This window comes from Pituophis catenifer, unplaced genomic scaffold, assembly GCF_029215685.1.
Source record: "Pituophis catenifer annectens isolate HBS135680 unplaced genomic scaffold, rPitCat1.0.hap2 SCAF_2, whole genome shotgun sequence".
Lineage (NCBI taxonomy): Eukaryota > Metazoa > Chordata > Lepidosauria > Squamata > Colubridae > Pituophis > Pituophis catenifer.
This window is the reverse complement of record NW_027256882.1, coordinates 58,275,991-58,297,261: the sequence shown is the minus strand read 5'-3', so window position 1 is coordinate 58,297,261 and position 21,271 is coordinate 58,275,991. Positions and strand designations below refer to the sequence as shown.

General features: G+C 34.9%; 1 protein-coding gene across 1 annotated transcript in view; it reads left to right on the top strand.

Annotated features, from left to right (window-relative positions):
• The window catches only part of CNTN3 (contactin 3), a 126,401-nt gene extending 105,347 nt beyond the window's left edge, over positions 1-21,054 (top strand). Inside the window, exons 11-20 of the mRNA XM_070933563.1 lie at positions 1,838-1,955; positions 3,851-4,009; positions 4,097-4,246; positions 5,874-5,944; positions 8,151-8,385; positions 8,549-8,664; positions 9,569-9,755; positions 13,619-13,731; positions 17,237-17,405; positions 20,960-21,054. Coding sequence (XP_070789664.1) covers positions 1,838-1,955; positions 3,851-4,009; positions 4,097-4,246; positions 5,874-5,944; positions 8,151-8,385; positions 8,549-8,664; positions 9,569-9,755; positions 13,619-13,731; positions 17,237-17,405; positions 20,960-21,054 — 1,413 coding nt within the window. The remainder of the gene's footprint in view (positions 1-1,837; positions 1,956-3,850; positions 4,010-4,096; positions 4,247-5,873; positions 5,945-8,150; positions 8,386-8,548; positions 8,665-9,568; positions 9,756-13,618; positions 13,732-17,236; positions 17,406-20,959) is intronic.
• Positions 21,055-21,271: the final 217 nt, after the last annotated feature.

Here is a 21,271-nt window from a genome sequence, read left to right as displayed (position 1 = left end):
AGTTATTGCAGTCAATAATGATGCCAATATTGAAATAGGGGTTAGTGAAGGAAAGGAAGGGTGAGGGAGAAACTGAAGCTGATAAAGCAGAAATGAAATGAACAGGAATGAGATGCATTAAATCAGATTGTTACTATTAAGAATATGAGACCTTGTTAAGGTATGACAGACATAAAATTGACATTGCTAAGTAAGTTTTTGTCCATAGCTCATAAGTAACAGAATCATACCTACTAAAATTGGAGGCTAATTCATTTAGAATCAGTGTTATACAATTGTATGCTATTATTATAGATGTAGTGGTTAAAGGCTGAATAATTCTGTGACAGATTGCAGGAGATAATCTAGAAATGTAATACATCCACCACTCACTGTTAATTGCTTATTACAATAAAAAGTTGGAGAAAGATTAATTTCTAATTATAGGACCATTTCAATCATATAAATATAAAGACGGGAGTATAATAGTCTGGACATTTCCAGGAGATATCCAACCTGGAAATAAGGAGCAATTCCCTACCAGTTAGTCAATGGAACAGCTTGTCTCCTGAAGCCATGGCTACTCCATCATTGGAGCTTTTATGAAAATACTAGACAACCATTTATGAAGGATGGTATAAGGACTCCTGCCTTGAGCAGGAGTTGGACTAGAAGACCTCCAAGCTTTCTTCGGATCTATGATTCTGGGATTCTATCATATACAATTTAATCATAAGACCATAACAAGGAATAGATTTAGTACATTTAACTTGAGTGAAAAAGATCTGAGAAACAATGGGAAGAAATGAGAGATTTAAAAAAAACAAGGTAAGAAAAAAATCCCAAAATTTGAAAGAAAAAAAAAGATCCAAGTCAGGTTATTTTGAAATAACCTGTCATGATATCCAGGGGAAGTCAAGACGAAAGCCTTATATATCATAAAAAAAGTAAAACAGCCAAACATAGATGTGGTGGGAACCTAGAATAAAATCTTATACAGACTTTATAGATCATGCAAAAATAAAGTATGAATGGTAATTAGAGATAGAAAATAAAAATGCAACTCATGTAGTTAGCATCTTTTTACTTATCTTGGCTTGCCTCTATTTTTTTTTTTAGTTGTTTTGTTTTGATGCAGTTGCCTCAAAGCAAAATAGAAATTGAAGGGACTTGCATTCCTCTCCATGACTTTCCTATGTTTTTTTTTGTGTGTGAGTGTGTTTTTAGAATTGGAAACATCCTTTCTCTTTTCTTTCTTTTATTACTGATACAGTGGAGAAAGGTTTTTTGATTGGTTTTAGTTTCAGTGCTTTAGTCTTCTTTCTGCAGATGTTAGTCATTTTGCTGGTATAACACCTTGGTGATTATACCCGTCTTCCATTCCCTATACATATCCCCTTTTGTTCTTAATTCAATTGAAAGTTCCCAGAACATCCACAGCAGCTTCCTAAGGTATCTCCTCCATCTTTTCTCTCATTAGAAAGAGAAACATCCAATTATCTTTGGTATCTTGTTTTGGAGCATTTTGACCTGAGTATTTCTTTTCACGCAAAGCCAGCTGGTAAAATTGTTGAAATGAGCTTTCTCAATCTAAGGTGCAAGTATTGCTGTGCTCCAGTTTCTCCAATTTTCTCCTAAAAAATAGCACAGATTCCAAGAAAAGATACAACAAAACAATTTTTTTAACCTTTACATTCAGAAGCACTACAGTGTTGCTTATCACTGCACTGTATTACATTCTGCTTGAGGTCTCAGCTTCTACTCCACTCTCTTTTTATCTGAGAAAAAGAATGTTTTGAAACTGAACAATTAGATTGCAATGGAAGCTAATTGTTACCATTTTTATTCCTCCCAATAGAGTGCATCTGGAGACTTAATGATTAGGAATATCCAGCTGAAACACAGTGGAAAATATGTGTGTACAGTGAAGACTGAAGTGGATAGTGTATCATCTGCAGCAGATCTTATAGTACGAGGTATCTTTATTTAAGGAATACCATTTAGAGGTATTATATGTAATTTCTTCAGGTAGCGCATGTGAATGAATCTCTTTTAACCACAGTATATTTTACAGACATATACCACTTTTCATGTATTTGTGTGAATGAAGGCAAGCGATGAAAACATCACAACGTATTTTATTTATTTGTACCCCTCCTTTATTATTCTTACAAATAATTTCAGGCGAACATATCCAACACTTCTTCCTCCTCCTTTTTTCCCCACAACAACAACCACCCTGTGAGGTGAGCTGAGCTGAGAGTGAGTGACTGGCCCAAAGTCACCCAGCTGCTTTTCAGGCATAAGGCAGGACTTGAACTCACAATCTCCCGCTTTCTAGCCTGATGCCTTAACCACTAGACCAGGAGTGTCAAACTCACGTCGTCACAGAGGCATCACATGACATATCAGGACTTTTTTCCCCCTTTGCTAAACTGGGCAGGGCCAGTGCATGACGCATCCGGCCCACAGGCCAAGAGTTTGACAACCCTGCACTAAACCAAACTGGTTCTCTGACAAGTTCTCCTTAATAGTGAATTAAATACATTAATGAATTCTAAAATTAGAAATTAATGTAATTACAGGTGCTCAAATCTATGTATTTGAAATATTTTTCTACAGATAAAGCACCACTTTCGGTTCTATAGGACTGAAGGTCTTGCTATTAAAAATTGGCCTTGAACTGTACTTCCAAACATCCAGTACTCACAGTGTCCATATTCATTCCACTGTTTCCAGCTATATAAATAATACTCAGAGGCATTCTTTAATAGGTAGGGAAATTATAATTAAATACAAGATTGGTGAATAGTATGCTTTCCGGCTGATATATTAGCATTTTATAATAGTGCAAATCTATCATTGGTTACCATATAATACTTTCCGTTCAGCATTATTTTGTAAGATTTGATACTACTTTCATTTCTTAATATAATTGCCGCAAACCATAAGAGCATTCACGATAATTGAAGTGATTATTGCATTTATAAATACTACTGGCATCTTCAGAAATTACCTGTATGAAAAGCCAGTCATCTTCACTTTTGATTCACCTTGCTTTCTTACAGACACAGTGCTTAGTGTTTAGGTAAGAATAGTATTTTCCCCATCAAACTACCTGCATGTGTGAATTAATTTTGCAAGCTTTTTTATTTAAACATAAGTGTTCAGAATGGAACAGTGTTTAGAAATATAGTCTCCATGTCCAACCTGAGGCTGATAATGCCATTATAATAATAATTTGTAGCCTGTTTTCCGGTATAGAAAATAAAATATTTTTAAAAGTTTCAAAATATAAAGCCAATCCTATTTACAATGAACTCAGAAGAACATGACTTGGAGAATATGTTAAATGTGAACTTTCCAACAATAGAAAATCATTGTTTTTCAGTGGGGCTTTAATTTGCTCTGCTCTGTTCTGCTCCCAAAGACCTTCCCCTCCTAGAAGAAAAGTCAAATCCCTAGTGCTGTATTGCTGTCCATGGTGCTGATATTGCGTTAAGCTTCACAGCAAAACTGCTTTAGATAGCAACTTGTCAGACCCAAAACATTGACAGATTCAGGACAGGATATTACATACTAAATTAAAAGGCACAATTTAAAGGTAGAGAAATCTGAATAAACATCTCAGAAAGAATGCATAATCTAGTGTCCTTTTATTGAATTCCTATTTTACAGCTTCCTTTTATTACTATAAATAACAAATCAATGGTTTGGTGAATGTACAAATATCTCTTTTTTTGCTCTATCAATTGATTTATTCTTATTTACCGTGGTGGAAGAATAAAAAAGCATTTCGTATTGTATGGTAATGATTTTTAACTTAACAAGATCACAACCTACTTTAAAATGTGCTATCTTACTGCATTAGGTTCACCTGGACCTCCAGAGCATGTAAAAGTGGATGAAATAACAGCTACAACAGCTCAAATTTCTTGGTATGAGGGCTTAGATAATCACAGTCCAATCACTGGCTACACTGTTCAGGCCAGGACACCATTTTCAGTGGGTTGGCAAAGAGCCAGAACAGGTAAAGTTTATAGCTATCCTTGGAAATTTTATAACTCTTGGGAAAAAATGAGAAATTCATAATTTCTTCCAAAATGTTTTGTAACAGTTCCTGATGTCATTGATGGGAGAACATTCTTGGCTGCCGCAGTAGATTTAAACCCTTGGGTTGAATATGAATTTCGTGTAGTTGCCAACAACAAAATTGGAGGTGGAGAACCTAGTTTACCCTCAGAAAAAGTAAGAACTGAAGAGGCAGGTTAGTGGGTCTCTTTGTTTGCTTGTTTCATTTGATAATTTCAGCATAGCAAAGTGGGTCTTATTGCTTGCAACCCTTGTATTTTCTCACTTCACTACCCAATCTGGCTCAAGAGATGGGAGGAAGATGTGTTATTCAGCATCTACCAAAGCATTAATATTTTGATAGTGTATGCAAGGACAAGTATGCAAAATTATATTAATTTAAACAATCAAAAAAGAAGATTGAATAATGTAGTGTTGCTATGCTACTGAGATTCAGTCAACTCAGAGTCACCTATCCTTTAAATAAAAAAAATACTTCCATAAGAGAATGTCTTTAACACAGCTTTCTGCTGGCAAAGTTAATGCATTGTTTTTGGCACCAGTGAACAACTGTAGATGAGGCATAATGAGTGGATGTATCTTAAACCCTCAAGTTAAGGGAAACTAATTTCAGTCAGCAAGAGTTGGAGATTACTAGAGCAGGTCACTAAGTATTACTCTTGTTTGATGTTTAGCTCTGGAATATTATAAGAGAGAAAAAACCTATGTGGGAATAATAAAATTATTCTATATTGCAGTTCTTTTGTTAAAGTTTAGAAAAATAAAATTAAATGTAGATACAAGATCAGAGTTTAGCTCACAATAGTTAAAAAAAACCTTATTTTACAATTTTTAAGGTGTAAAGAGAAAAAGTAGATTTGTGTGATTATTGAACAGAAGTGTTATACACTTATTTATTGCATAAGAATAAGATTTCCTTTAGAATTTTTAGAATATGTTAGTGCCTATATTGCTTGTGTGTCTTACACAGTCTGTTTTGTAATATTTGTGCATACATATATTCTCGCTCTTTTTTTTTCAGGATAGCATAATATATGTAGTCCTTGACTTAGAACCTCAATTGGAACCAGATATGTCATTACGGCCATAAGTCGAGACATTCACATAACCAGTTGATTTTGTAAACATTTACAACATTTTTTTGCAGCAGTCATTAACTACATCTGTGGTTGTTAAGCGAATGCCACAATTGTAAATGCAAGTGCATTCTTCCAAATGTGTAGTTTTTGCTGGAAACTGGCAAAAAAGTCAATAAATTGCACAGTCACATGACCACGGAATACTATAACCGGTCATAAAGGCAAGGCAATTCCCAAGTGCTTGAAATGAATGTATGTGACTGCATTTCAAGGGATTTTTGTGGCATGATTTTTGACAGTGCCAGAAATTCTTTAGAAACTTTAAAGCACAAGTGCCAGGCCCTTCATAATTTTGAACAGTCATTAAATGACTGGTCATATGTCAAGGATTACTTGTACTCCCAATGCATGGGTTTTTTTTCCAGCTGCTTCATGTAGATGTTAAATAAAGGGAAGGAACTAAGCCCCATCACACCTCACAATTAATGTCTACTACATTGATATGTCCTCCTCTATAACTACTAATCAAAATAAGCCACTAAGGAAATACTAGAAAAAGTGCTTCTAATCCCCAACTCCTGTAAGTGGAGAAAAAAATATACCATTATGATACTAAATATTGATCAAAGGTTCAGAAGCAGTTAACTGTCCAGCTGCCTCACCCAGACCTTAACAAGGTTATCAGCATATGAGAACATATAATGTTGGTTTTCTTCTTCACAGTTCCAGAAGTACCACCATCTGAAGTAAGTGGAGGTGGAGGCAGCAGGTCTGAATTGGTCATAACGTGGGATGTAAGTCCTCCTCCTCTTCCCTAGTAATTCATAATTAACTAACATGTATCCATACATGCCAATATATTTAACTGTGAATGTGAGTAACTGACAAATACATATCATATCATATCATATCATTGGCTTGTTATGTACATATTCTGATTCTTTTTTTTTAATTTGATATTTTACTGTGGTACAATTTTTTATACATTTATTTACACAGTTAGTGTAACATTCCATAGTTTATCCATGGTTTTACATATTTTTATAGCAGTACCAAGTGGAGAATTCTGGGTCCATTTTCCTTAGCCCCACTGGCCATAGACGGCTACCCAAGCAGACACACAGAAGATTCTTTAAATTGTTTTACTAATACCACAATCTTACACAGAGAAAGAAAGAAAAAGGGTACTTCCAGCCACAATCTTTCCATTTACAAAGCTCCTGAAAGCAAACAATAGCATAAGAAACAGATGTCTGGAGGTTATTCTAGAGCCAAGATGGTGAACCTATGGCACACATGCCACAGAACCCTGTCTCTGGCTACACCAGCTGTTGCCCAGCCTAGCTCCACCGTGCATGTGCGCGCGCCTCCTGCCGACCAGCTGGTCTTTGGGTCTCTTTCCTGCATGCACAGGGCCTTCCCTGATCTTCACAGTTGTTCCCCCCAGTGTGTGCTAGCTTTCTCTTGCATTTTTGCCACCCGTACCTTCTCCAATCTCTGCAGGTTCCACCTTCCGCAGGTGCCTCTCCATGGCAAAAATGCAGGAGAAAAGTAGTGTGCGCTGGGGGGAGAAACTGAGGAGATTGGGGAAGGCACGGGAAGCAGAAATGCAGGAAAACTAACCTAGAAGCCAAAATGGTGGGGGGGCGGGCAGGGCACATGCACAAGGGAGCACATGCACAAGGGGCGCTTGCATTGCATTTTGGGGATTGGGGCACACATGCGTGCATTCGCGTGCGCACTTTGTGCACTCGGCACCAAAAAGGTTAACCATCACTGTTCTAGAGTAATGAGAAAACCTCATGTGGGAATGCCCTCCATTAAACTGAATGACTCATTTCATATATCCATACTTTGAATTATACTCCACCTTCCTACCATATGAATAACTCCAGTCTTTTTACAGTTAAAGCTTATTGTAATGCTACTCTGATTAGGTTTCAGTTCTATTTCACTAGTTACAACCTTCATCTTACACTCCTTTTTTCATTTTTATATTTTTTATTTTTTTGTAATTTTGTAATTAAAGTTATGTAATTTATTTTTATATTCAACAGTGTATTGTGTCTTTCAAATTATTTTTATTAATTTATATTAATTATTATATTAATTATTATTTATAAAGTTTCCTGGGAATGAAATATATGTTATCCATTATTCCTTTTACTCATTTTAACAACTCTTCCTTTTAATACATATGAATTTATTACATAGCAGTAATTAAATATCTATTTGGTTTCATATTAGTATTTTGTCTTCCTAGTTCATGTTAAAGAAAGGCTTAATCTGTTTTATATTCTGTATAGCACTCAGTTAACTACTGGTGCTTAATAACTGGTTGACAATGATCACTAAATATATTTATGCAATATATCTTGTAGTTGTATTTTGACTTTCATTGAAAAGGCATAAGATAATGCCATGCAACATTTAATTTCAGGTTTTAATAAAGGACAAGGTGAACAGCCAACCTGAAGTCAAGCACTTTATTAACTAACTTGATATATTTTTTTTGTCATCAAAAGAACAGATTTAAAAAATTCTGACAGATTTGAAGGCATTGTAAAACAAAGAGCATAGTCTTCAAAGCTTTAGCTAAAATAACTTGGAAAACATACTGTAAATCCCATAGAACTATATATGAAATTCCATGGACTTCAAGGTCCTAGATGCCATTCTTTCAGTTTTATTTAATATACTGTCTTAGCAGTAAGAGCCACTAAATGTCCTGGGAGCTATTGTCAAATAAGTAAGCTTACATGTAGAAGTTCAGTGTATTCTAAATTTTCATATACTGGAGGTCATTTTTTTCCTTAATTTTACTAAACTAAAATTATTAGCTTTCAGAAAGCTATGCTATTAAAATGATTGATTAGAGGTTTTATGATATCTCAAATATTGTCAAATTAGAAGGTTACATTTCTACAAGGATGATGTTGATGATTAATGATTAATAATGATGATTTTAGTATCTTATTTGCATACCATCTATGTGTTTAGCCAGTTCCTGAAGAATTACAGAATGGTGAAGGATTTGGTTATGTAGTTGCTTTCCGACCTCTTGGCATTACAACCTGGATACAGACAGTTGTTACATCACCTGACACCCCAAGATATGTCTTTAGGAATGAAAGCATCTTACCATTTTCACCCTATGAAGTCAAGGTTGGCGTATACAATAATAAAGGAGAAGGACCGTTTAGTCCAGTGGCCACAGTGTATTCTGCTGAAGAAGGTGAGTTACTGAATAATTTTATTAGGCATTTTATCTGCAAATGAATAAAAGAGGAATTTGTTTTGTTAATTTCAATGCAGGCATTTGAATTGACTGGAAAATTAGTCACCTTAGATTTCTCTTTTTTTCATTAGTATTTTTTGTTCTTTGTCTCCTAATTCAGAGCCTACAATAGCTCCTTCTGGTGTATCTGCAAACAGTCTCTCTTCTTCCACAATTGAAGTTACTTGGATTCCCATTCCTTGGAAAATGGGCAGTGGGAGATTATTAGGCTATGAGGTAAAATCATTTTTTGTTGTACTTCTTCCTTACTGTGATGGGATGCTTTTCGCTTTCAAATAATTATTCATTTGCAATAATAAGCCTATGTTTCCTATTAAGAATCAGCCATCCGGTCTCTATTTCGCATTAGAAAAATGAGTCGTGGAAACTTATAGAAATTTTATTTTTTTTCCCCATTCCTTCCACTCCTACTTTACTTAAATGGCTTCAGAGCCATTCAAAGTTGAAGAAGCAGCTTTCTGCTTCTGAACACATGGCATAGCTGCAAATTAATCTAATCTTATGGGGAATATAAAAGCCAAATGTAAATATTCACAGATTTTACACACAACTTGAGTTTTAGCTTTTTTGCTGGCATTACACCAGATCAATTATAGCAAGATCACAAAAACTGCACTGAGAATGAAAATTAACTGGCAACCAACTTCTATACGTGCTTGGTTGGTATCTGCTGCATCTATGACAAGCCCACAATATTTAATCTAAATGCATCCTATGTAAACCTGGTTGTATTTAAGTACACAAAGGTTTTGGTTTTGGAAAATTAAATATGAGTAAGGCCTTTTTTTGAAGTTGACTGCAAAAATAGGTGCAGAATTTGATGCTCAGGTATACAATTTGATTCTGCTGTTTTTATCTACACAGTAGAAAAACTGCTATGCCCATCCAGCTGTAGAAGTCTATTCAGTAAATATATCTTCCTTCAAATCAAAATAAAACTCTTTAGGATTTCAAAGAGGTATATACAGTATTTTTCTTCCTAGTGTTTTTTCCTCATGACAACCCGGAAACAACATTTCATTTCACTTGTTTTAATTAAGCAACATGATAAAGTATAGATCTGAGCAAGCAATGGTGTCAGCAATGTGATTTAAATTAATATGTTACTTATTCCCTCTAGGTAAGATATTGGAACAATGGTGGGAAAGAACAGTCTTCAAACAAAGTAAGAGCCACCGGAAAGGAGACCTCAGTGAAAATAACAGGCTTGATGAGCAACTTCGTATATTATACAGCTGTTCGAGCATACAACAGTGCAGGAGCAGGTCCTTTCAGTGCCACTGTCAATGCTACCACAAAAAAGCCACGTAGGTATCTTCAGGAACATTAAGAGCAGAAGTGGGAACCCATTACTTCCAAGTCAAAAATGCCCATCTCTTTTTAAAAAGCGTCTTAGATAGTGGTGGGATTCAGCCGGTTCTCTCCGGATCAGGCAAACCGGTAGCAGGGACCATGGAAGGCTCCGCCCACCCACCCAGACGTAATGCACGAACACTGCGCATGCGCAGAAGGCCATGCACATGCGCAGATAAGGTGTGTGCGCCCAATTTGTGAACCAGTAGGGAAGGTAAGTGAATCCCACCATTGGTCTTAGAGTTTTCTGTTATATTCTTTGGAAATGTATACATACTTGCTATCTCAGTGAATTAAAAATTACTTTGTATCTTCTGGAAAAGAAATAACAATTTAAATGTAATGCAGTGTATGCTACTTTAGGCATTGTGAGATACAAAAAAGCAATTAGACTTCAATACATTCCTGCCCCAATATTGTCAACGTATTAGAAACATTACTATTATATTGAAGGTAATTAGAAAGCTTCATTTGTTCATTAAAGCCTGAACTTATTTCATTTTTCTCTATATAAAGATGCTTTTGAATTTCCGTTGATTAAAAATCTGTGTACAAGTAGTCCTCAACTTACGACCTATTGCTTAGCAACTGTTCAAAGTTACAATGGATTCCCTTAAAGATACTTTTGAACTGATTCTGAAGTTCTGAGTCACATGACTACATTTCAGGCACAGCAGTCGGCCGTATTTATGGCTGCTTGCAATATCCCATAGTCAGATTTTTGCCAAAAACTTGTTTACTTCCAGTTTTTAGCAAAACCGCCCCATAATGAACAATTTACTTAATCCTAGTGTTGGTTTAATAACTGTATTATTGGCTTAATTATTACCACAAAGAAGGTTGTACATGTGATGATCTGGTCTGGTCATGTGAGGATCTACTTTACAGTGGTCACAATTTACAACCATAATGGGAAGGCTCCATTATGGTTGTAACTCAAGGACTACCTGTACAGAATTTTATATACCTATAGCTATATGTCAAGGGCTTTATATTGGGATGAACATGTAGTAGCATAAGTTATTTCAGCTTCCATTATCTCCAAGTTTAGAAGCGAAAAGTTAATTTCCATCTCTACCAAGCCTCAAATTCAGTTTAACTCCTTTCACTCTTGAGTAACTACAAGTAGGAGCTCTATAAGTTGTGTGAACAGAAATAGAAAATAAAACATTTTCTTTATTTTTCTTTCTCCTTTTATTATCCTGCCATGTAGTTTAGCATACCCAATGAGTCTGTCTAGGTATTACTTCCCTTTTGTCATCAACACACATCAAATTGGATTAGTAAAGTTCTGTTAGTGTTGTTATATTGTCACAAACCTTTTTGGAGAGTTGCTTGCCATTTTTGGATAGATACTCCAGAAATTTATGTAGACTTCCAACTTGGTAATGTCCAGAGTGCTGATCTAACAATATTTTTATTAATGCAATTTATATAGCTGCTTATCTATGCAAGAAACTCTCAGTAACAAACCTTATAATAGCAGAGAGTTTTGTAAATGGGAACTATCTTCTCAGATATTTAATATTTCCACGATACAGATTTTCAGTATACACTTTCATCTTTGTCTGATCTTTGATTCAGTTATCATCAGTCTACTAGTATCCTTTAAAGGAGCCAGTTTAGCGTAGTGATTAAGGCATGAAGTTACAAACCAGGAAACTGAGTTCTAGTTCCACTTTAGGCACAAAGCCAAAGATCTTTGGGCCAGCCACTTTCTCTCAGCCATAGAAAGGAAGCAATGGCAAACCACTTCTGAAAAAAACTTTGCCAAGAAAATTTTAGAGACTTGTTCAGGCAGTTTCCAAGAATCAGACATAATTGAATGGAAGAAGGAAAAAGAAACCTTTAGCATACCAATTAGAGAATGTAAATTCTTTCTTAAGTTCAGATTTTTTTAAGACTTCTACAACTTCACTTTTGATGTTTTTACAGATATCATTGTAAAACTACTTGTTTCTTCTAATAGTTCTTTGGAATTCTTTACAATCTTCTTTGATTCTTTTCATATTGTGTCATTGAAAATGGTAGGTATGTGGTCAAAATCATATTACAGTAATTGATTGGCTTTCATCTGCTGCTTTAGCTCATCTTGGGAATTGCAAAACTACAATAATAAATGTCAAGAAGCACAATGGAAAAAATGGGACTGAGAATAAATAAAAAGAAAATAAAACTACAGTAACCATCCCTAGAAATGAACAATGAAGGTACTGAAGTGGGGGATACTTTCTGTTTTTTAGGATTGACCGTTAATACTATCAGAACCAGCAGTCAAGAACTACCCTGCAGATTTGCCCATTGTAGATAGCCATGAAGGTCTTTGAAAAGATATTCAGATGCTGTGATGCATTTATTCCTACAAAGATCAAAATCATGAAGACACTCTGTGGAAGCAAAAGTTGGACTTTGAAGAAGTAGGGATATTAATGCTTTTGAACATTAGTAGTCAAGAAAACAAAAAAAATGAGATTATCAAACAAATCAGCCCAGATTTCTCACTTGAGGCATAAATATCCAGGTTCAAATAATCATACTTTGGATATATTGTGCAATGATCTAGTCGCTGGAAAAGTCTGGGATCCTGAGAAAGATAGAAGGATGCAATAAAGAGGACAGCTAGCAGCAAGTTCAGTGAACTCAGTTACAATAGTCATTGAATGACCTGAAAGACCAATCTGAAGTCAGAAATTCCTATGGAAAATCTGTGGACACTTTAACTTGGTAGAACATAATCAATCATCTCAATATAATCTCCAAAATTCTTTGCTCAGTACAAAATTGAAACCAGATAATTCTTTGTTCTCTCCCCCTCCCATTTTATCTTTTTTCCAGTCCCCAGTTTTGTCAATCTTTTCTGTTTCTTATAACTTTAGATTTGCACGGATATTTATAGTATACAGATGCTATCGTGTACCTGATAATTCATAGTAGTACCATCAATACCTATTAAATTGGAGGTCATCCTGAGAGCAAACTACACAACTGATCATTAGCATGCTTAGAAATTTATGTCCAAAGTTTAATTATTTATGACTTGACCAACTGCTAATCTAATTGTCCTGCAATTTTAGAAAATAGCAACTTGTGACTAATAGGTCTTTCCTGGCAATCAAGTAGGACTAAAATCTACTGAGTAATTTCAGCAGTATTTATAAGAGTGACTTCTCTATTCAGTTTTGCTGGAATTCAATTCAATTCAAGCTGGTGGAATTATCTTTACCATGTCAGCCTATGTGTTCTAGGATTCCCTGATCCCCATGGAATTCCAAATACATTGATTTTTTTTCTGTTCTATTATAATTGTAATTATTTTATTCGGTAATTAAATTATCAAGAGTTCAGATAATGCCTTCTTGCAAAATCCCAATGGCTGTTCTTCCATCATTTGATTCAAAATGTAAAGTGGTGTCTGTTTTTTTGCAGTCATTCATAGGAATATGAAACAAGATATTAAAGAAAGAAGAGAAAAAGAGAATAATGACAAAGAATTGTGTAAATAATTATGCAAAGAATCACCTGTACATGTGTGCATGTCTATGTGTTTGCATGTATTTCATCCTAGTTTGTAGTAGTTTATTTATGCCTGTTTGAAATGGCATAAGCATCACTTGCAGGCTTGGGTGTGAATTTCACTCAGCAGAATATTCAATGGAATTCAATCACTTTAAAAAAATTGTATCCTTCTAAATGTTTTCAAACACAAAAACAATGTACAAAGGATGTGGTGACAGTCAAATACCTGGATTATTTGCTTTGACATGAGAAATTTCAAATGCCAAGTAAATTTAAATCTTGTATTCATTATGTTTTTAAGCACCCAGCCAGCCTCCAGGAAATTTAGAGTGGAACATTACAGACTCCAGGGTAGTGCTGAACTGGGAACAGGTGCATGCCATGGAAAATGAGTCAGAAGTAGTGGGCTATAAGGTAAGTTAAAGCAAGGCAATACTGATGTAACAAAAACCGCACCTTGGAAATATCAACATTCTCTTTTTTCACTACAGCTATGTTATTGTCCATTTTAAAATCTAGGACTCAACTTATAGCAGTTCATTTAGTGACCATTCAAAATTACGGTGGCATTGTAGAAAGTGACTTAGGGCCATTTTTCACACTTACAACCATTGGCAGCATCCCCATGGTCACATGATCAAAATTTGAATGCTTGACATCTGGTTCATACTTATGACGATTGCAGTGCCCCGGGATCATGTGATCACCTTTTGCAATCTTCTGACAAGCAAAGTCAATGGGGAAGCCATTCATTTAACAGCCACATTACTAACTTAACAACTGTAGTGATTCATTTAACAGCTACAGAAAGAAAGATTGTAAAATGGGGCAAAATTCACTTAACAAATGTCTCGTTTAACAACAGAAATTTTGGGCTCAATTGTGGTCACAGGTCGAGTCTACGCAATCTTTTGCAGTCAACGCAGACTCAAAGACCAAATAGTTAGATAGATGGTAGGTAGGTAGGTAGGTAGGTAGGTAGACAGACAGACAGACAGACAGACAGACAGATAGATAGATAGATAGAAACAAAGATATATCATTTTAACCTGCAAGTACTCTGGGATAGATACCATGTTGATTCTTATTTATTCATATTCATATTGATGGTATGTAATTATATATTTACGTATTTTATGCTGTATAATTACTGTGATTATTGTGTACTGTTTAATTTGTATACCACTTTTCAACATAGATATGTCTTAGAGATTTCCAAAACAAAAATACAGTACACTGGTTATAGGAAGAAGTAAAACAATTTATTTCGCTCTCCTTTCAGAACATATAGCAATACAGCAAATAATACAATATCATCTGATAAGCAAAAATTAATCCTTTAGTATTCGTCATACATATTTAGAAAACTCAGCTATTTAGATGAAATTCCATACATTGGGTAGGCTATCCATGTCATAACCTTTGTGCTGTGAATAATCATATTTATCTCAACATATGGCTAGCACTGAATTGCAATCCCGTGCAGATGTGGGAATGAGTCCCACAGATGGCATAGTGTCTCTGTACTGAAATAGTACTTCTTTTCTTCAGTGTTTCTGCCAATCATCCTTATGACCTCCCAGCTTATTTCATTCCATTTACCCTCCAAATTTACATTTATCAACCTGTGTCTGATATGCAATATGGAGGATTGGGGAATAGCTAATTTCCCAAATTTTTTCCTAACATTTTTGTGTGCTTCCTTAAATCTCGTAAAAGTTATCTTAAGACTGCAGATATCTTTCTTTTTCATGTAGATACAGTTATATATTTTATTGAATTAAAAAAAATGTATTAGTACTATATAATAAATGGAAAGTTAAGATTTCTGAAGAAATATGATTAGGATTAGAATGCACATGATTTTGTTATTTCTTGCTACATAATATCATGAAAGTATATACTGCAAAACCTCAATTGAATAGAATCAAAAATCACATGAAGTATCACTTTATAAATCTTTAGTAAGACCATACCAGGAATACTACATCCAGTTTTGGTCATCACATTACAAAAAAGATGTTGAGACTTTGGAAAAAGTGCAGAGAAGAGCAATCAAGATGATTAAAGCTCTGGAGACTAAAACATATGAAGAACAGTTGCAGGAATTGGGTTTGGCTAGTCTAGAGAAAAGAAGGACTGGGGTGATAGGATAGCAATATTCCAGTATTTGAGGGGCTGCCACAAAGAAGAGGAGGTCAATTTATTTTCCAAAGCATCAGAAGGCAAGGCAAGAAAGAATTGATGGAAACTAAACTAAGGAGAGAAGCAACCTGGAATTAAGGAGAAACTTCCTAACAGTGAGAACAATTAACTAATGGAACAGCTTGCCTTCAAAAGTTGTGGGTACTTCACCATTAGAGGGGTTTTTTTTAAAAAAAAATGGGACAACCACTTGTCTGAAATGGTATAGGGCAGGGTTGTCAAACTTCTGGCCCATGGGCCGGATGCGTCACACACTGGCCATGCCCCCGCCCCCATTTTAGCAAAGGTGAAAAAAGTCTCGATACATCACATGATGCCGCCATGATGCCGCGAGTTTGACACTCCTGACATAGGGCATCCTGCTTGAACAGGGGGTTGAACTAGGAGACCTCCAAGGTCCCTTCTACCTCTATTCTGATTGATTGATTGAATATATTATTTGGGGGGAGGGGGACAAGATGCCTGTTAAATCTGAATATCTGTTAAATCCAAATGTAATACTTAGTTAATAGGCATAATTATTTAATTGCTGTTTTATATCTTTGTACCAATGTGCTTTAGTTGGCTAATCATACGATTATGCAAATGATGTAAAATGAAAAGTATATAATTATGCAATTACATTAATTGTCTGAATTGCTTTGGAAAACCCAAGATTTTGTCCATTGTTTGAAGTGAAGTTGTAATTAAAACTTTGTTGGTGCACCTGAAATTTATTGAATGAAGATCCAGACAATTGAGGTTGTACTGTGTGCATTGTTTTCTTACAGTTCCCACCCATTTAATTTTTCAGTCTTTATCTTTGAACATCATCCTTTCTTCAACAAATTCTATAGAGCATACAACTCTCTAACTATAGCCCACCTGTGAGGCAGTGGTTGTCCAAGACTATTCAATAAAGCAAATAATATGAATATAAGAATTAAAAGTGTTAAGTATCCCTTAAATAGCCTATTCCTGGGATGAGTTCTGGGAACACATCACTTGGACTTCTGGATGGGACCAGTTTAAGGAAATACACTATATTATGCCTTTCTCCGTCCCATTCTTTCAACTTCTGATTTACTATTAGGGGAAATTAGGAAAGATGAAATAAGAAATCTGAAAAAGTTACTGTATGCATAACTCTGACTAACCATCAGTAACATTAAAGATAATATTTTAGAATATGCAGAATAAAATCAGTTAGAAACTGCTTTTAATTAAGCTTCTTACCAAAGTTGCTTAGAACAAAATCTCTATTCCTTCATTCCATATATTATGAACAGTTAAATAAATTATCTGGACTATGGCCAATTGTATGTAAATTCTATTCTGAAGAATGTTTATTATAATGGAATTCTGCATGTTATTCTGAAATAAATAATAATTTAAATATAGCATGAAAGACAATTAAGTTTTATCCAAATTAATTTCTTGCTATATGCAAGCTTTCTTTTACCACGGTTCATAAATATTCACCTTTTTTTTTTGTTTGCTTTAATATCCATACTCCTAGTTCCTTAGATACTTACCTGAATTCTTGGTACAGGTAAAGTCAAATTCCAATAGAATAATCTATTTGTTTGAAAGATCCCATGACTGACAAACCAAAATATCCAGCCTCTTTTTCACCCTTTTTCAGGAATCTTTTTTTTCCCTTTTATCTAAAAATGATGTTAAATGATGATTAAGTAGTATCACTAAAATCATCATTTTTCTTTTTATGCTGCAGGTTTTATATTGGACTAGCAGTCAGAACCAGCTCAGTATCCTGGACACAAATAGAACATCTGCTGAACTTTTGCTGCCTTTGAATGATGATTATGTTATAGAAGTGAAAGCAGTGACTGATGGTGGAGATGGCATTAGCAGTGACCAGATTAAAGTCCCCAAATTAGCAAGTATGTTTACAGGATGCTAATGCACAACGTTTTGTTAAAAGATGGTTTATCTTCAAGATGAAACTTAATATAAGATGTGTATGTTATTTGATGAAAGAAGTTGATCTTGTCTTTCGGGTGAACTTGCTTCCAAATAAAGGGCTGTGCTGAGGTTTTCTACTTTTAGCATATCATTTTGCATAATATGGCCAAAATAGGAGGTGAATGTTTAATTTAAAAAGCAAAAGATGTTTCATTTACAATCTTCCAAGAATAGATTTTTACAAGGAAACTGCAGGAATTGAATAATCCTTAATTTAAGAAAATATACTTAATTTAAGAAAATAAGGAAAAATATCTTTAGTGAATTTAGCAATAGCAATAGCACTTAGACTTATATACCGCTTCACAGTGCTTTACAGCAGGGGTGAAATGCTACCAGTTCGCAGCAGTTCAAGTGAACCGGTAGTAAAAAAATGCTATCGGTGATGCTACGATCAGCTGTGCCGCACAATTTATATTCGCTAGAAAGCAGGAAATCCTTCTTTCTAGCGAATCTAAATCGCGTGACACAGCTGATCCCCCCCTCACTGTTCTACTTACCTTCTTAAGCCTCGTTTTTCCGCATGCAGCGTGCATTTGGCAGCAAACCATGGAGGATTTCACCACTGCTTTACAGCCCTCTCTAAGCAGTTTACAGAGTCAGTATATTGCCCCCAACAATCTGGGTCCTCATGTTCCCCACCTCAGAAGGATGGAAGGCTGAGTCAACCTTGAGCCTCGTGAGATTCGAACTGTCAAATTTCAGGCAGTCGTTAGAAGTAGCCTGCAGTACTGCATTCTAACCACTCTGCCACCACAGCTCTTATTTTTATAAATATCTATATTTCCATCTAGTTATTTCTGATAGATCAAACAAATATTGTATTCTTGTAATGTATGTATGAACTCAAACCTCATTTTAAAAGTATATTGTGTGTTTCAGGAAAGATACAGTAAGTGATACAGTCTGGCTAACTGTGGCTGATCCCAACAAAGCTAGGAATAATCAGACCTTCCTAATACTTGGTTAAGAGACTACCAAAAAAAATCCCAGGGTTGTAAATTACATTATAAAACTTTGGATGGATGGATGGATGAATGGATGGATGGAATCATGGAAGTATGCAATGACAAATCTCTTTCTTGGTACTGCTCAAAAAAAACCAATATGAACAAATCCAAATAGTTACCAGGAACTAGGCCAAACTTTTCAAAAGAAAGTTACATTTAACATATAATGTGTTTGGGAATTTATAATATAGGTATACTCTGTTTGCAAACAAAACATAAAAGAAGAAGTAAATGATGAAAAGCCAATATTCAAACAACAAGGTAGCATTAGAAATAAATTCCTGTGTTTTAGACCCATAAATAATTTAACTGAAAAAAATGTTTCTCAAAGTCCTAAAATCTAAAAACTTATTGAATGCCAGATACCTGTGCTTAATTGGAGAGATGAGATTTATTGGCTGCATAAACATAATCAAGCCCAAACACATAATCAGCATTTTCTATCTAGCTTCCACAGACAATTATTTATGTTGAACCCACTGGCTACTTTCACACCGTAAATAATTTCCAAACAAATTAATTAATTTGATTGTTATTTTTAAAAAATTGAATGTCGGAGCCTGAATCAGTAATTATGTTTTCAAAGAATGACAAATTAATCTTTTCATTGGTAGAAACAATTAATATTTACCAGAATTACAATTTGAAAAAACAGTGGCAGACAAAATATGTGTACCAATAGAGGAAATATTTGTAGTTTAGGGTTGAAATGAGGGGTCCTTGGTGGTCTGAGCTTCATTGTTTTCTTTCATTACTAGCACAGATGATATTACACTAGTTTGGGTATTGAAATGTCTGCAAGAAAACAACTGAGAGACCACCAAGGATCCCTCAAAAGATATGCATTTATTAGGAATGCTACCCTCACTTAGGTCTGCATCAATATTTCATCCATGGGAATTTTGAACAACTTATACAGGCTCCAAACTCTAATTAAGTACACTTGCTTTTTCAGTAGTCTCATCCAATTGGATGTTATCAAGAACCAGAAGAATATAGCTATCTTATCTTGGAATGGTTTTCCCTTTTGCCAAGAGTGAAACCATTAAGGTTGAAGATTCTTATCAGTAAAGATTTCATCAAGTCTAAGGAGTCTTTGTTCATATCAGATGGATAAGATTCTGATTAATTGTTCTGTTGAGAAATTTCTCCTTAGTTCTAGGTTGGTTATTGTTATTGGTAAGATGTTTCTCATCTTCAATCCAATTAATTATGAGAAACAATTAGGGAGGTTCTGTTTCTCATAATTAATTGGATTGAAGAGAAATTTCCCAACAAAACAATTAATCAGTGGACCAACTTGCCTCCAGAAATTCAGGGTGCTCACAATCTGGAGGTTTTTAAGAAGAGATTGTGCAACCATTTGTCTGAAATAATACAGGGTTCCTGCTGGTGTAGGGATTTGGACTAGAAGACATCCAAGGTCCCTTCCAAGTCTGTTATTCTGTTATTCTCAATATTCAGCAGGAACAGGGCAGAATATATAGCCTCATTATGAGCCTTTAGTTATTAAAATAAATGCTTACCTAATTCTGTATTACATATTCAACCGCTACCATAATAAAAAGTAATTCTATTGTTTTATTTTACACAAATTGGAGATTCAAAATAGTGCAATGTCAGTGGTGTGCATAAAACCATCAAATAGTAAAATATAACTATACAGTACGTATACAATGCTAACACTAAGAAAAATAAGAAATTATCCATTTAAAAAAACTTAGCAAGAAATAGAACACCATGTTTCTATCAGACAGTGGGAACATATATTATTGAATTTGCATAGGACCCTTAGTAAACCTTATATATAAAGTTCCCAAGAGCCCCCAAAAACTCAAGCATTTCCATAACCTCACAGTCCCTTTTAAATATTTCTTTAAAAGCATGTCTGTCTACATTTCTTGTCCAATCATTGCTAGGTTCCTTCTAAGCAGCTAGGAATATATAATATACCAGAATGATACCCAGAGCAATTTCAAACATGTATTTTAGTTTTAATATTTTTTTCAGTTGTCTGGAGCTTCCCAATGAGTTCTACAATAGTCTTGCAAGCAACTACAGAAAAATAGGGATGAATCACCTGTAAGAATTTTTTTTAAATGCCATTGAAGGGCATCTTAACTCCTGGCAACTACATAGAATTTTTAAGCAACATTTTTCAGAAGAAGTTTGCCCTTAGTTTTATCCTAGGGCAGATGAAGTCACCCAGCTGTTTTCTTGCCACAGGCAGGACTATAATTCACAGTCCCCCAGTATCTAGCCCAGTGCACCAAACTAGCTCTCAGGGAATTGAGAGTTTACTGTATGAAGTTGTGATTGAAGGCAGGTAAAAAAAAACCCTGCAAAAATCACAGAAGTTTTATAAATCCAAAGAACATTGAACGGAATAGCAGGGTACTGTTAAAAATACACCTTTTTTTCTTCTTCCACTAATCTTTTATTTTGTTTTTCATTTGTTTCAGGTATGGATGCAAGAGGAAGTTGTGCAGAAATCCTAAATTGCCTCTCCAGCTTGATGTCAATAACTCTGTTCTTGATTTTCAATGCAATATTGTGATAGTGTATTTTCAGATAGTGCAAGACCAGGTGTATCATTTACTTTGAAGTGCTTTTTAAGACAACCATTACAAGACCAACAGAAATAATAGGTGGGAGTTAATATGCATGCATTTACTACCAGTCTGCATTTAAACATTTTTTATCCTTTCTGATACTTCATTCTAAAGAAATAAAGATCATGTCCATCTCAAACAATTCCTTCTAAAGGAATATAA